This window comes from Notechis scutatus, chromosome 1 (assembly GCF_049901735.1).
Source record: "Notechis scutatus isolate UNSWTSFEM ecotype Mainland chromosome 1, rNotScu1.2, whole genome shotgun sequence".
NCBI classification, from domain to species: domain Eukaryota; kingdom Metazoa; phylum Chordata; class Lepidosauria; order Squamata; family Elapidae; genus Notechis; species Notechis scutatus.
Genome location: NC_142009.1, coordinates 109,538,919 through 109,555,247, shown reverse-complemented (window position 1 = coordinate 109,555,247; position 16,329 = coordinate 109,538,919). Strand labels below are relative to the sequence as shown.

At 36.7% G+C, this 16,329-nt stretch overlaps 1 protein-coding gene across 1 annotated transcript in view; it reads right to left on the bottom strand.

Moving 5' to 3' along the window:
* Positions 1-16,329, bottom strand: part of ASCC3 (activating signal cointegrator 1 complex subunit 3) — a 238,290-nt gene that overhangs the window by 196,887 nt on the left and 25,074 nt on the right. The window contains exons 5-8 of the mRNA XM_026666607.2: positions 7,731-7,851; positions 6,712-6,919; positions 4,879-5,020; positions 3,050-3,175 (exon numbers count right to left, since the gene is read on the bottom strand). Coding sequence (XP_026522392.2) covers positions 3,050-3,175; positions 4,879-5,020; positions 6,712-6,919; positions 7,731-7,851 — 597 coding nt within the window. The remainder of the gene's footprint in view (positions 1-3,049; positions 3,176-4,878; positions 5,021-6,711; positions 6,920-7,730; positions 7,852-16,329) is intronic.

Here is a 16,329-nt window from a genome sequence, read left to right as displayed (position 1 = left end):
TATTATATCAACAGGGAAAGAAGAGTCTTACTCGGCTGAATAAATCACGCAATGTACCTTTTTGTGTCTAACCGACATGCGGATAAAAGTTGATTAAAATCAATAATTTAAATTGGGGCTTTCTGCTTGGTAATTAATATCATGGCTAAAATCAATGTAGATGATTTCCAGCCCCCAGATTCTATCAGTAAGGCCCACTTAACTAGTTTATTTAAAGTCTATATAATTGATGCTTTTCTTGAATAAGATGCACAAGGAAATTTTCTATAATCACCAACACTGATATTTCTTATTTTCTACACTAGATTTGCCCAAGAGACACCCCCTACCCCCATAATTCCTATATTCATTAGTGGCAGATGGCTCCTATAAGATATACTGCCTTAAGAACCTGCAGTATCTTCTCCACTGCTCTGCTCTAATATGCATATAATTAGGAGTCATTTAGCAGATCACGTTGCTCAACCGCACAGTTCCAGAAGATTTGTTTGGTTTTGGCTTATTATGATATGCAAATATGTCCATTATGATGTAGTCTTTGGTAGAAGCCAGACCACAATAGCTTGTTCAGTAAACCATGTTTTTAAACAAAATGTCACCGTGGGGGTATGTGAATGCAGCTATTGGTAGTTAAAACATTAGATCTGTGTCTGATACAAAAAGGAATTTTTTTATCTATTTTGAGTTTATGTTAAAACTATCCTCAACAAAATTGCAACTTTAGAAAGCTGTGAAGACTTTATGGCAAATACGCCACTACACCTTTCTTTCTTTTGCTGATTGTATTTAGAACATTAAAATAATATATTGATGGAAATTATGCTTCCTCTGCCTTTACTGAATGTTTATTTGATAGAATATTTATACAATTTTGTTCCTAAAATATATTTCATGCATTTTTTCTGATGCTGAGATTATTTATGCAATAATATTCTAATTCATGAATCTTTACAGCACATGTTGCTGAATAAGTACTATAAATGGGATAAAAGGAGTGTTGTTATTTATTCATAGGATAAATATATAAAGCTACCCATAGGTAGAGTGCATGTTTTAAAAAAGACACTGATATACTTCTAGGATATGATGAAAGCTATACACCCACTCATCTGAAACATATCAAGCTGAAAAAAAGTGTCCTTAGCATTAGTTATAAAAAGTATTGCCCTCACATTTAAAATAATGTTAGGTTAAAATTTTCAAAGACCTTTTCTAAATAGAAAACAGCTAAAATTAGAATCTGAGCATATTATTCTCCACAATCCTGTCTGCTATTATCTATCACCAAATTTGGAAAACATCTGACAACTCTACTAGGTAAGAAAATGGGACCCAAGATGTATTATTTTAATGTCAGTTTACAGCGCAACTGTTGTAAAAAAAATCTGGCATCTTGAAAGCATTTTGCATAAGCATTTTGCATATTTTTAAGGCTGTATGATCCAAGGAAACAAGGTTTCAAAAAATTAGCATACATATTTCCTAGGACATTTTAGTTTACAAATAAATATAAGTATTTTTAAAAAGCAACAGGGACTGCTGGGATTTCCATCACTGAATGATGCAGCAACGATGCATAACATTACATGACAGCATCACTTAGTGACAACAATCCCCTAGTGCCTCTTACCACCAATAAGCCAAAATTTTGAGTTGTTAAGCGAATAACATTTGAGCTGTAAGGTGGCAGGCAGGTAAATGGTTGCTGTCAGAGGGAGGAGGGTGTGCGGGGGGGGGGGGAGAGGCTGTGAGGTACAAGCACCTCAGGCAGAGGAAGACTGCTGCCGGGAGAGGAGAATGTAAGCAACTGACTACAATGACTTGTGACTTTCTCTAAGGACTTCCTTACTGATTTTGCTTGTGGGAAACTGTCTGCAGATGGTGATCATGTATCCATAAGATGCTGCAACTGTTATAAATGCGAGTCAATTGCCAAGCTCGCTCCCAGACTGTGATCACTTTGTCTGAAATAGGGTTTCGTGCTTGGGCAGGGGATTGTACTAAGGTCCCGTCCAACTCTGTTATTCTGTTATTTGACCACAATGATACTGGGACAAATGGAACTTCAAAGACTGGTCATAACTACCACTTATTTAGCACCACATACTGAATGAATGGTCATCAAAATGAAACAACCTGTTTCTAAGCACCGCAGTGGCGCAGTAGTTAGAGTGCAGTACTGCAGGCTACTTCTGCTGACTGCCAGTGCCTGCAATTTGGCAGTTCAAATCTCACCAGGCTCAAGGTTGACTCAGGCTTCCATCCTTCTAAAATGAGGACCCAGATTGTTATGGGCAATATGCTGACTCTGTAAAACCCTTAGAGAGGGCTGTAAAGCATTGTGAAGTGGTATATAAGTCTATTGCTAAGAATACAGACAGATCAAGGTATTCAGCAAAAAAGGAACAAATCTCTGTGTTATTTCCAGCACTGAAAAAGTCACATGTGACCTCTTCAACCTCACTTCCAGTCACAAAAGGGAATTACATGTACTCTTTCCTAGTGTAATTGCAATGTGAGAAGTGCTACAGAGAATAAAATTCAGAAGTACAGGTAGGCCTCGACTTACAACAGTTCATTTAGTGATAGTTATCCAACTGCAGTGATTCTCTTAACAAATGTGACAAGAAAAGTCGTAAAATGGGACAAAAGCTCACTTAACAAATTTCTTACTTAACAACATAAATTTCAGGCTCCACTGTGGTCGTAAATTGAGGACTACCTGTACATATAGGAGCTTACAGTTTGTGTTGTCACTGTTGGCTTACAAACCATTTGTATATTTTCATCCTATATTTTCTATCTTGGATATGATATATCTACAACGTATCTTATTTCTAAGCAATTTATAATATTGATGATTTTAAATAATCTTTAAATTAAAAATGTATATATTATTAAATAAATAATCATTTGTTAATCAAATAATTTGAATAAAAATAATAACAATAAATCTCCATAATACTGTTTAAATATTTATATTGTAGAACAATAAAAGGCTGAAGCTTCTACAAATGCCTCAGGACAGAAATTAGGAATTTCGCCTTACCTCATCTAAATCCTTTATATAAACTGGCTTTTCCACTAAACCCATTGGCATTGGTTCACTGTGAGGTATTTTTACTTCTTCATACATTTTATTATTTTCTCTCTCAATAGCTTCTGGCAAAAGCATCTGTAAAAATTAAAAAGAAGAAAGGAAAGGAGAAAGAAAAACAGTTTAAAGTAATGAATTGGACACAGAACATTTTCTTCTCAGTTAGCAGCATCAAACTACAGCTAACTAAACAGTTAGCAAACTAAGTATCAGCTTAAACATACTCTAAAACAAGCAAAGGTTTCTAAAAAATGGATAAAATAAATCTTTGGTACTCTATTAAAGTTAATTCACTCCACTTAATATTTGTGGTGTGTTAGAAATATTTCCAATTCTATAATGACTGTAAAATTGTTGTTTTTTTAAAAAAAAAGAGAGAAATCAGAAAATTGTTTTGGAATACAATAATCTGAATACATGTCATTATATTTTCTACTTATTGAAATTAGACCCAAGTTTCTGCTTGTAAATTTAACTATTTAAGGTGGTATTTCCACTATCTGCTCAGGAGTGGGAAAATTCATGGCAAGCAGCCAAGAAAATAATGAGCTTGTTTGCAGGGGGAGGAAAAAAACCCCATATGATTCCCTTTCTATTGCACACAGTCTTAACATATTGATATAGATTATAGATCCCTTTTAAGACTAGGTTTCCTCTATGTAAGATTGTAACTCCCAGAAAGGGCATGACAGCAGGGAATTTCAAGACTTAACAGTCCTAAAACATCTGGAGGAACACTAGCTGCAGAAAGCTGTGTTAGGTTATCAGATGAAATACATTTTGGTAAGAATAAGGCTGCATGCTTTTTGCTGTTTACTTCAACAACAAAATTACTTGACCATGTGGTCAGAAAGGGCATCTTTCAGTTGGTCAACGAATACTTTGAACTAGATGGCTGCAAGCTTCTGTAAATACAAAGGACCAGGAGGATTGGCAAAGCATACGAATACTTCTACAAAGCTTTAGGATAAAATGGGTCTCTCTATTTTCTTGTCTCTCTCCATCTTTTATTGAATATATTTTTTCTTGCTGTTCGTATTACTTCATAATAAAGAAACATCTGCAACAATGAGTAAAGCAAAGTTTGCAAACCAGCTTTCAAACTTAATTCAACTAATTATAATCAGCATTATAACACAGATAGATATTACAGCATGATTAAAGCAAATGTGAAGGGTTAGGTAAGAATCATGCAAAAGAAAGAAAAGGGAAAAATGTGGTAAATGTAGGACAGTTTGAATATGTTCCCTGTGTTCTAAAGACAATGAACAAATCAGGAATTCTGGCTTGCTTTACCATCTGGTTATGACCTCTTTAGATTTGTAATTAATATACAACATGAAATTCTAAATCTGTGGCCCAGAGATTTGTAACAAATGAATAAATTCATTTTTCCATTGTTCCAGCTGAGAATACCTAACATTCTGTAACTTGAGAGCCATTAGGAACAATACAGTTCAAGAGCAGATATAATTTATAATTTGAAGTAACATCTTTCACTTCTTGGGTGGTCCTCTAATATATGTTGTTGCCAATTTCAATATTTCAAGGAAAAAACAGCTGAATATAGCAAAAGACACCCAAGCCCCCAAACCATTTCATGGAACTAATGGGAATGAATTCTTTGAGATATCTTTAAGGCCAAGTGATCGGCATTTTTCACCATAAAAAAATATGCATGTACCTATCAAGGGGCGGGGGATAAAAAATAGGAACAAAAATTACCTCTTCAGAGAAGCTCACTTAAATTCATTACTCAGAAGGAAACTGTAAAGGCATACCTTTGATCCGCCAATAAAAGCTGATGTTTTCCTAGCTTCCGCTTGTGAGTCATAAACATGCGGATAATGAATTTTGTCAAATTCCATGTCTCGCTGTCTGCCTAAAACCGGCATCGTGCGAGCGTTCAAAAGGGCTTGTTCTCTGTAATCACAAAAGGAAGGCCAGTGACAATCAAAACTGCAGCATATAGGAACTCAACACAGAATGCAGTGACGCCATGGAAATTGTTGCAAATACGAAGTAAATTCAACCTCAGGGTTAGAGAGCTTCATAACAGACACCAGAGTGGTGCTACCTTTCAAACATTCCTTGAGCAAAGAAGCCTGCACACATTAACACCATCCATGATGGTCCCTTTTAGGGAAGCAGAAATGGGGAACAATTCTCCCCTGTCTTCTTCAGTCAAATGATAGTTATGTAATTATGCACAGATATACAGGCACTCCCCAAGTTTTGATTGCAAATAGGACTGGGATTCTTGATGCTAAGTGATGTGCTTGGAAAGCATGATGTTATGTATCCACATTGCTCAGTCCCAACCCTGCTTTTTCAAGAGGCAATCATAATTTTTTTTTTTTTTTGTAGACATTGCGCTTCTCATCCAAGAAACTTCTTCAACTCTGCTTCTTGGATGAGAAGCGAAATGTCTTCAAAGAAAAACCAGAAAGTTCAGTTACCTCTCGAAAAAAGCACCTTTAGAACAACCATGACCTGGATGACTGAGAATCTCCATACCTATGGCTTAGTGATCACAATCTGAGTAATCCCAAGATATGCAGGCCATTAAGTGGAACGTGAAAAAGGTACCAGATAAGAAATGCCAAGGTGCTATAGGGTGGAGGAGTCCCTGGAAGGCCCGGCATAGGTCATGCCCAAGTTGAGAAAGGGGAACTTGGTGCAGTCTAAGTTCAGGAAAGTCAGGGAATGAGAATGTGGGTTGCCTGTGTGAAAGTGCAAGGAGGCCAAAGAAAGAGGGTGCAAGGCATGTGTGTACACGACTGCAGGAAAGCTAGGGAAGGAGGAGATATGATGCATGTAATCCCAGGGAGGCCATTAAAAGAGGGCGTTGGATGCATTTGTAAGTACAGGGTGGCCTGAGAAAAGAGGGGGGCAGAGGTGTATGAATATGCAGGCAGGCCAAGGAAAGAGGGCATCGGGTAAGTGTGATCACAGGGTGGCATGGAAAGAGGGTGCTAGTGGGTACATGGGTGGGTGGGTGGGCGTGCAAAAAGGCCCAGGGAAGGAGGTCATGGGTGAGTGCATGAGTGTGTATGAACACAGGAAGGCTGTGTTAGGGTTATAATGGATGAATGCCTGTAAAAAGCACAGGAAGGTTGGGGAAGGCGGATGCTGGTGTTTGCATGTGTGCATGCAAGTGCAAGGAAGTCAGGGAAGGAGGGTGCTGGTATATGTGTCTGTGTGTGTATGTATGTGATAGATCATCTGAATGGAGAATGCAGAGTAAAAGATACATTAATTTAAAAAAAAAAGGATTAGCAAGCAATTATTCAAGTCAACTATCCATTCATGCCTTTCAGACTATCCCCTTCCTTAACCAGAAAGTGTTTTTCTACCTCCATATAGTTTTTTCAAGGGTTACTAAGGTTTGAAGTTGAACCCCTTCCAATTTGGCATTGACAAGGCTGACACACATATTAATGTCTTGCTTAGCAACATAAATTTTGGACTCAATTGTGGTCATAAGCCAAGGACTACCCATACTTTAATTAAAATTTTACTTGTAATTGAAACTTTCTCATTGAGAGGGCCAAATTAAGGGAAAGTAAATGCTTGGCAAACATCAAGGGTAGCGTTATACTGAAACGCCTTACCTTTGCATCCGTAACTCCTTCGGATCGAAAGAGATTCCTGCATCAACAAGAATTTCTCCTTCCTCCCCAGTTCGTTTTTCTCGCCTGGCATTTCGTTTTTCTTCACGGCGATATAATTTCATTAGCTGCTTCTCTTGTTCAGACTGAATGGTGACTTGGCAACCATAATTTGGCTTAGAATTTTCTCCGGTAAATTTTCTGCACTGTTCTGTAACATGGAATCACACTCAGTTATTTATAGATTTCCGTTCTCTGCACTCTTGGTTCTGAGCAACATTACAAAAGCTTAAAAGTAACTTTATGAAGTATTTAAAGTTGACTAAAATCTTGAAAAAAAATTGATGTATCAGTTGTATGTCTTCTACAAAATAGAATAGAATCAAGAAGATCCCATCATCAGAATATATCTAACCCTGAAAAAGGAAGCTGATATAGAATAGCAAAGCTGCTTTCTATAAAATACCCTGCAAAATTAAAGCCCCTAAACTAATGCACTACAATTTCCTCCAGTATTCTTGCAGATTTCTGTAGAGCTAGCTTCGATTTGGCTTATTAAATGCCTAATTCAATTTGTGTATAAAGTCTGGAAGATGTTTTTATCGGTTATCTAATATTCAATAGTACAACCTTTTATTACTTATTAATCAAATTTATATAGCTACCCATCCCACAAATGTGATTTTTTTTTACACAGACTGAGATATCACAGTGATGTATTTTAAACCTGATTATTCTGGAACACTTAAGGAAAATTCCTTTATCACAGCCTCTGAATATTTGGAACAGTGTGATAAATCAAACACCAAAGAAACATGCAATCAAACTATATTGAAAATCAGGTTCACCTATTTTTTTTTAAAAAAAAAATACATCTCAAAAAGATGTGTTTTTTTTAACTTTTTACAGATGAAATAAACCATGCATTTAATTTTTTTGTTTTTACCAGTCTCACTAATTTATAAAATAATTTATTTTTCTTATAGAAAGAATTTAACTATGCAACTTTGTAAAGATTGTACCTTGTAAAGATTGTAGTCTGTAATCATTTGGTCCAGAGAAAGATTTCTCCACAATGGTAATTCTGTTCTGCAGGAGCTTCTCTATTAATTCAAATCCTTCAGGTCCTAGTAATTCAAACAACTGAAAACGAGGGGAGAAAAAAGGGGAAAAAATGATGTTATCATTTTCATTGATCCTATCTATTCACAAAAGTCTGCATATTCACAATCTGAAGCTACCATGTTCAACAACTGGAAAACATACAGAGTTTCTCCCACTTGCCATTATACATGGCGCCTATGCACATGAAGATACTATAAGATTCTATTCGTGACATTAAGGGATGACCTCAAAGGAGCTGATTAAGAGAGCCCATTTTCTTATATTTCTATAGATTCATTTCAGCATCAAGCAGCAGAATGCATTGCACAGACAGATAGTGCTATCAACACTATCAAAAATTACTGCCTAATCCAATTCAGAACATGATCCATGTATGGAAGTCCAAATTCACACTAGTTCTTACAAACGTTGGGAAATGAATTTGAATGAACCAAACCATTATTTAAAAAAACCAAATGATTGTATCAGTCATATTTGCTGAACAGCAGAAAAATTATAAGAAATTACAAATCTTCTCTGTATATTAGTGCATTAAAAAAGAAACTTTTTGTTGGAAAACATCTATCTGGAAAGCATCTAGAAGGAGGTATGATTGGCCATGTTACAGAGTCCCACTTAGCAAGTCAACTAAACTAATTTTTTTCTCAAAAAGCTAAGCCGAACTGGTACCTGTATGACTGGACTGATCTAAGAAATTGGAAAACACACCAAAAAGCAAGGACTTTGTGTGTCTGCCATATTGTTGCCACAAATACTCCACGAATATATTCATAAAATCATCAGGAGACAAGCTTGACCAAAGGGATCCTTAACATCCCTCTGAAAACTCCAGAGTAATTTTATGCAGTATTCAAAATACAACACAGGTTTATTTTTTTTCCTGACTGAACTTTTGTAGTTATTTTCTTCACATAATTTAAATCCATTATACAAAATACCATCATGTTACTTAATGAAACAACCACATCTTCCACAACACTAGATATATAATGTCAAATAACATAATTTCATATTTTTCAAAACAGCAGCAAAATCAGCTTCTCCATTTTTTTTGGTAAAACTTAAAAAAAAGTCTGTTAATAATCTTTAAAAATCACTTACGAAATTACATTACAGTAAATTAGTTACTGAAATCTGCTTTTACTCAAGATAAAATTTAATATTCAATGTCAATGTGTCTCTTATTTTGCATTCCTAGTAATGGCCATTTGTGTAGTTAATGTTTTAAGAATTATTAAAAGATAAAAAGAAAAGGAGAGAGTTTTGGGGATTTATTGGTCTTAGGAAGCATAAATTGTCCTTGTGTGATATTTAAAACAACATTTAAATAGCATTGCTAAGAATGTATTCAATTGTAGTCAGAAAAAGGAAAATGTTACTATTTATGTATGCAAATCTATAATTTTTTCCAAACCTGATGCAATCATCCTGTATACATGAAAAACAAAATCACAATGAAATACTAAAAAGTTCTTAAATAATTCTCTCAATTTTCATTTGTGTTTCTTCCATATAAAGCCATCAAAAATGTTCTTTCAAGTGTCAGCAAACCATCTTAACATCAAGCATATGTTAAGTCATGACTTAACTTTAATAAATCATACTAATATCTTGAATAGTCCATGGGTACATAGCAATTTTCACAGTACTGCTAGTAATTATATCTGTACCTTGACACTGTTTTGATTAGTGAATACTGTGAATATCACAATACCACAAAATCAAAGTATAATTACAAAAAAATCTTTACTGTTATTACATTTCTTGTAGAATAGCAATCACACTTAGACCTATATACCATTTCACAGTGCTTTAGAGTGCTCTCTAAATGGTTTACAGAGTCAGCATATTGCCCCCAACAATCTGGATCCTCAGTTTACTGACCTTGGAAGTTGATATAATGTATACAGGTAGTCCTCAGCTTACAATTACAATTGAGCCCAACATTTCCATTGCTATACAAGACAGTTAAGTGACTTTTGCCCCACGTTTGACTGAGTTTTGACCTTTGTTGACACAGTTGTTAGATGAAATCATTGCAGTTGTTAAGTTAATAACGAGTTAATTAGTTGTTAAGTGAATCTGGCTTCTCCATTGATTTCACTTGTCAGAAGGTTGCAAAAGGTGATTACATGACCCCAGGACACTTCAATTGTTCGAATGTTCGAATAGTAATCACATGACCATGGGGATGTTACAATGGTCATAATGTGAAAAATTGTCAAAAGTCACTTTTTTATGCTGTTGTAATTTCAATCAGATGCTAAATAAATGGCTGTACGTCAAGGACTATACCAACAGACATGCTAGCTAGGAAAAACTTCCAGCATTAATTTGAAGAAAACTGGATCAAAACTAGGTAAGATACTGGCGGTTCTGATAGCATCTTTATTTTGTGGACATCTGGAAGGTCGTACATTGCTCACTTTTGCTCTTATGAAGTTTATTTTCCATAAGAAAATAGGATGGGTTATAAATTTACATCAAGAATCTGGCAAAATACCATTTGGCAAAACAGCTTTGAAAGTAGGGGGATTTTTAATTCTATTTCCCAACAGGCATAGTTATATTATTAAAATAAAAAATGGTAATTTAAAATAATACAAACTGTACTTGAAAAATTTTGGATCACTGTCTTTATAAGTATAGTCATTTTAATTTCTTCTGGCAAAATGTTAAGGTTTTAGAAATCTTGATTCTAATTACTGTTATATAATTAGTCGATTGAATGTGATTGATATACCATACAAAACCAAATTTATGTTTGGCAGAGTTGGAGGGAGAAATTTTTTTGACAAGATGAAGATGCCACAGAAAAGGTCCAGACTAAATAGCACATGCTTGTTTTCACCAATATGTAGCAGAAGGTTTCTATCCTTGGCTGTAGACAGATGCTTAAGTCTAGCAGCTGTAAACAATAAATCTGAATTTCTTAGTAACATCCTAGGCCAGAATTCTAGGCTGCAATTTCCCCTTTGTGTACTTAAAGTTGTCCGTCCCAATTGGCATTTCATAGGTAAAAAATGCACTGTTTATATAACTAAATGAGCAACCCTGTGTTGTGGTCCACTGGCAGCCTGTAGAGACAGCAGCAGAATCGGATAGTGGGGGAGAGCTTGGGCCAGTCTGAAGTCTGGGAAGGACTCAGACGAGGTCCTGCGTCTGATACAGAGATGGGGCCAGGGCCATCTGGGAGTTATGTGCTGACTCCGGAGCCTCCAGAATCTGACAGCAGCGAGGCAAAGGAACAAGGGGAGCCTGTTCCCAGTGCACATGTGCACAGAACTGCCAGAAGGCAAGAGCAGCTAAGACAAAAGGGACGACTCGGTAGTAAGGCTTGATATAAAGGAAGTGCAAAGGGACAGGAAACTTTGCAGGAAACAACATCGTTCACTCTGTTCGGATTAAACCTTGAAGCTGTCTGGACTTTGTACTTTGGCTTTTTACAGTTAATTTGGCACTTTAGTTGTTGGCAGCAATTCAAAGGAGATAAAGGTGGATGCTTATCTCGAGAGACTGGGACTCATTACAGGCTGGGAATGAACATAATTCCCAGCATTGAAATAAAACAAGAGTTGTTTGGACTAAGCGTGTGCTTAACTGCAGTCTCAGAAAGCCTTGGTCAGAACACCCTGTACTTAAAGCATTGTTTAATATTGAACTGCTTGAGACCATCAAGGAAAATGTGCCCGTTAGATAATTAGGTCTTTATAACACATGCATTGATGAAAATGCCAAAAAAGATACAACAGGCATTAAGAAGACTGTTTCCAATCCAAATGCGTCTCACCAAGAAACTGCAGTTAATCACGGTTTTATAAATAAGAGCAATTATGTTGCTACCAATTTCAGTTTCAATACCGTACTAAATAATGTAGCAGTAAATGGATCAGCTCCAATTTAATCGGTCCTGAACAAGCATGAGAACTCAAGTGTCATCAGATTACATGGACAAAAATTTATTTAAGAAAATTTATATGGCTGCCTAAATTCACTCTTAGTGACTCCAGGCAGCTTACAAAGAGAAAAGCCCAATACCACTGCAATAAAACAGAGTCAAATTGGTTTATTTTATTACTATTATTACATTGGTTTTACAAGATCAGGTTTTAGACAAAGCTTTGCTAGAGCCCTTCCCTATTCCAAAAGAAGCCAACTGATTACATAGCAGTTCACAAGCACTGCTTATGTTAGGAAAGAAGCAACTGCAATCGAAGAGCTCTGAAAGCAAACTTTGGTCCTATTTCAGCAAAGAAGAAAAGCAGCAGCTGGAAGGCATCTGGGAGATTTGGATGTTGATCCGTCTAAAGGAAGAGGGGAAGAGGAACAGCTAATATGAAAAAGCGAAGTCTTGGATGCCGTTAGAGACAAATGTGCCAACAGGGAGCATGGGTGGACTAGAAAGGAAGATTTGGAAGCATCTGGTTTGCAACAATTAAGACCCTGTTTTCCTGCTACTGTAAACAAAAGCACATGCTAGATTTTTTACGCATTTTGTGTTTGATAAAGATTATAAGAAAAGTTGTGAAGGGAGGTGCTTTTTATTTCCCTTTCACAAGAGATCTTTAACAACAAGGTTCATTTATTTCTGCAAGAGACATTTCTTGAAATCTTTTGGAATTATACATGATGTTGTTATCTTTTGCTTGCTTGTTTTTTTAATAAATAGTAGTAGTAGTTGTTGTTATATTATTATTATTATTATTATTATTATTATTATTATTATTATTATTATTATTATTATTATTATTATTATTATTATTATTATTATTATTATTCACTTTTTTCAGTGCCGTGGTCACTTTGAACCATCACTAAATGAAATGTTGTAACTCGAGGACCACCTCTACAACTTGAGAAGTATACCCAAGTGAGGAATGATAAACAGCTTGTGGTTAATGTTGTAAAAAAAAAAGTTCAACTATACAGACTGGGTCCTTTCAAATAATTTGAATTTCAACCTACCAGCAACTTTGGCTGATGAAGCCAACAGCAAAAGATTTTTTTTTAAAAAAGTCCCCAAATACTTTGAGGGCACTGGATTGCCTTTTCTTTCAGGGATGGATTTTATAAGAGTTACCGTAGTCTCTCAATTTAAATAATACACTTTGAAGGTTTATTGAATAAGACGGTCCCACCAATGCCAAAGGCAATTAATTTGAGTTCCTGGACTGCGTAGTGTTGCAGAAAAAGTTAATTAAAGAATATAAATGGAAAAGGTAAGATGAGGCACATCAATACTTTTAAACCGAGCATTGAACTACAGCTGTTTGGCGCTTCAAAGAGCATGTTAATATTGAAGTGGGGCTATGCTGCTTTGATCTGAATGCTAAAAGTGGCTTAAAAGCGTGAGGCCCATTTCTAACAGAATGAAGGGATCAAATCAGCTTGGTTCAACCACAGAGTAGTGATTCAATTTTCCAAATCAAGGCACTGTCATATTATATGTCAGATTACATGTTGCAGTGGTCTGGCTCACATTTAAAAGTAACTTACCATTTATAGCCATGCTGTACTGGCATGAGCTTCTGTAAGCTACTGTGGAATACTCAAAATCCAGCTCTTTATTCTTTCCTCATGACTAAGGGCAGGAAGAAATTGTAACTCATTTCCTTTTTCCTAATTCTTGGCTTGTCTCATACACTGATTTGTTCAACAAACCATATTTATTTGTTTAACATATTTGGGTAGCTGCCCGTCTCACATGAAATTGATTCTGGGTGGCGTATCACACTTAATTAAGAAAAAAAATCCATAGTCACAATTAATTAAAAAGTAACTATAAAAAGGCACACAAAATAGAAAAGGATAGTAATAGCACTTAAGACTTAGATACCGCTTCATAGTGCTTTACAGCCCTTTCCAAGTGGTTTATAGAGTCAGCCTATTGCCCCCAACAATCTGGGTCCTCATTTTACTGGCCTTGGAAGGATGGAAGGCTGAGTCAACTTTGAGCTGGTTGAGAATCGAACTGCCAAACTGCTGGCAGCCGGCAGTAGTAGCCTGCAATGCTGCATTCTAACCACTGTGTCACCACAGTTGATGATACTAAGGGAGCCATTGCAAAATTTCCCCAGGGTTCCAAACCTGATAATGTGGGACTAATCTCACTTTGGGGAGGGGGGGGGAGAAGATTCCACAAGGTGGGTGCCATAGCATAGAAGGCCCAACTCATGGGACCTGCAAAATATAATCTCCTGGCAGACAGAATTCACAGCATCCTTTCTTTGCCAGACCTGATGGGGTGAGCAAATGTGATAAGAAGCAGATAACCTGGCCCTCTTTAAAAGTCAAAAACTTGAATTGGACCTGGAAGCAAGCCAAAAACCAAGGCAGCTGACAGAGCAGTGGTATAATGTGTACCATTCCAGGGGCACACATAAATGGCTGCCTCACAGCATTTTTGCACCAGAAGAAGCTTCCAAGGCATCCCCATGTGGAGTACATTATAGAAATGCAAACAAAAGGCGACTAGGGCAGGAGTGAAATTGAACAGAGTCCTCTGATTTAGGAACCGCTGGCACAATTGGCACACAATAGGAAGCTGTAGAAAAGCCCTTCTAGCCATGAGCACTACTTGGCCTCTGAACAAGAGTCATGAGTGCAGGAAGACCGCCAAGATTGTGTACCAGGTTTGCCTGAAGCTGTATAACCTATTCTGGCACAAAAGATGGCATAGACCTAGAACCAAAATCCAAAGCTACTTGGTGTTTCCAGGATTCAACTGAAGTCTGCTGTGCCCCATCCGGAAACTCACAGCACCAGGATAAGACATTTGTAGCATCACATAATTCATCAGGGGCAGAAATGTATAATTGAGTATCATCAGCATACTGATACCTCATCACATGGTGGTGGAGGAGCTTATCCAGTGTCCTCACATAAATAGAATGGGTTAGTGTCAAACGTCGTCACATGACATATCAGGATTTCCCTCCCCCCACTTTGCTTAACCGGGCATAGGCGTGATCAGCCTGTGATGCATCCGGCCTGCGGGATGCAAATTTGACAGCCCTGGGTTAGAGTATCAAAACATGTGGTACCCCACATAGTAGGTATTGAGAGCAAGAGTTCTCCTCTCCAATCACCTGGAATTGATCCCAGAGAAAGGAGAAGAACCAGCACATCACCATGCCATCCAGCTCTTATTCAGAAGACTTTCATGCTTTATAACAAGGGTCTCCAACCGTGTGCGACTTTAAGATTGTGGACTTCAACTCCCAGAGTTCCTCAGCCAGCAAAGCTGGCTGAGAAACTGGGAGCTGAAGTCCACAAGTCTTAAAATTGCCAAGGTTGGGGACCCCTGCTTTATAATACTGAAAGCTGTAGAAGTCAAGAAGGGCAAGGACGGATGCACATGTCTCATCCAATCCTTGCCAGAGATTATTCAGAAGCATGACCATTTCTATCCCATACACAGGCCTGAATCCCAAATGAAAGCCAGCCAGGTAATTTGTACTCCGCTTCTTGATCTAACCATGTTTTAGCAAATTGCCTAAAGAATTTTTATCCAGGATTCCTAGTTCATGTTAACAAGATTACAAGTCTGGCTTGATGTTTTTATGTTTTGTCTGTCTATGCTTGTCTTAAAAACCAATAAAAATTTATATTAAAAAAAAAGTACAAGTGGAATAACCAAAATGTGTTATTTTCTTTTCCTGATAAGTGAGGACAGCAAGCGCACCCACATTTGAGGCTTTACAGTTGCCCACTGATACATCTTTTTTAAAGATGTTATAAATCACTGTTCAAAATAAAGTTTTCCAGAGCTATACATTTAAACTAAATACTGTACATTATTATTAACTAAAGTCTACGGCTTACAACCACAACTGAGTCCAAATTTCAGTTGCTAAGCAAGAAAGTAGTTCAGTGAGTTATACCCTATTTTACGACCTTTCTTGCTACAGTTGTTCAATCCCTGCAGTTGTTAAGTTGGTAACACAGTTGTTAAGTGAATCTGATTTTCCCATTGACTTTGCTTTTCCAGTCACAAAAAATGATAACATGACACTGGGACACTGCAGCTGTCATAACTACATGCCAGTTGCCAAGTGCCTGAATTTTGATTGCATGACTATGGGGATGCCCCAGTGGTCAAAAGTGTGAAAAACAAATGACACTTTTTTCAATGACATTGTAACTTCAAATGGTCACTAAATGAATGGTGATAAGTCAAGGATTACCTGTACAACAGATAAAACACCTAACACAAAAACATCAAACCAGTGACAGCTGCAAGCAATTAATTGCATGAATATTTTACTTCGAGGATTTTTACAACAAAACCAAAATCCAAATTCAGACATTGTAATTTGTCTGAGAAATTCAACAGGAACCTCAACATCAACATGCCAGATGGGGAAGTGTTGGTAAAATGGTCTTTTGAGATCTTGCATGTAAAAACTTGCAAGATGCATGTCATGGTAGTTCAAACTAAGAGATATTTGAAAATACTTTTTTCTCTTCTTTTGCAAACAGAATTTGTATCGATTT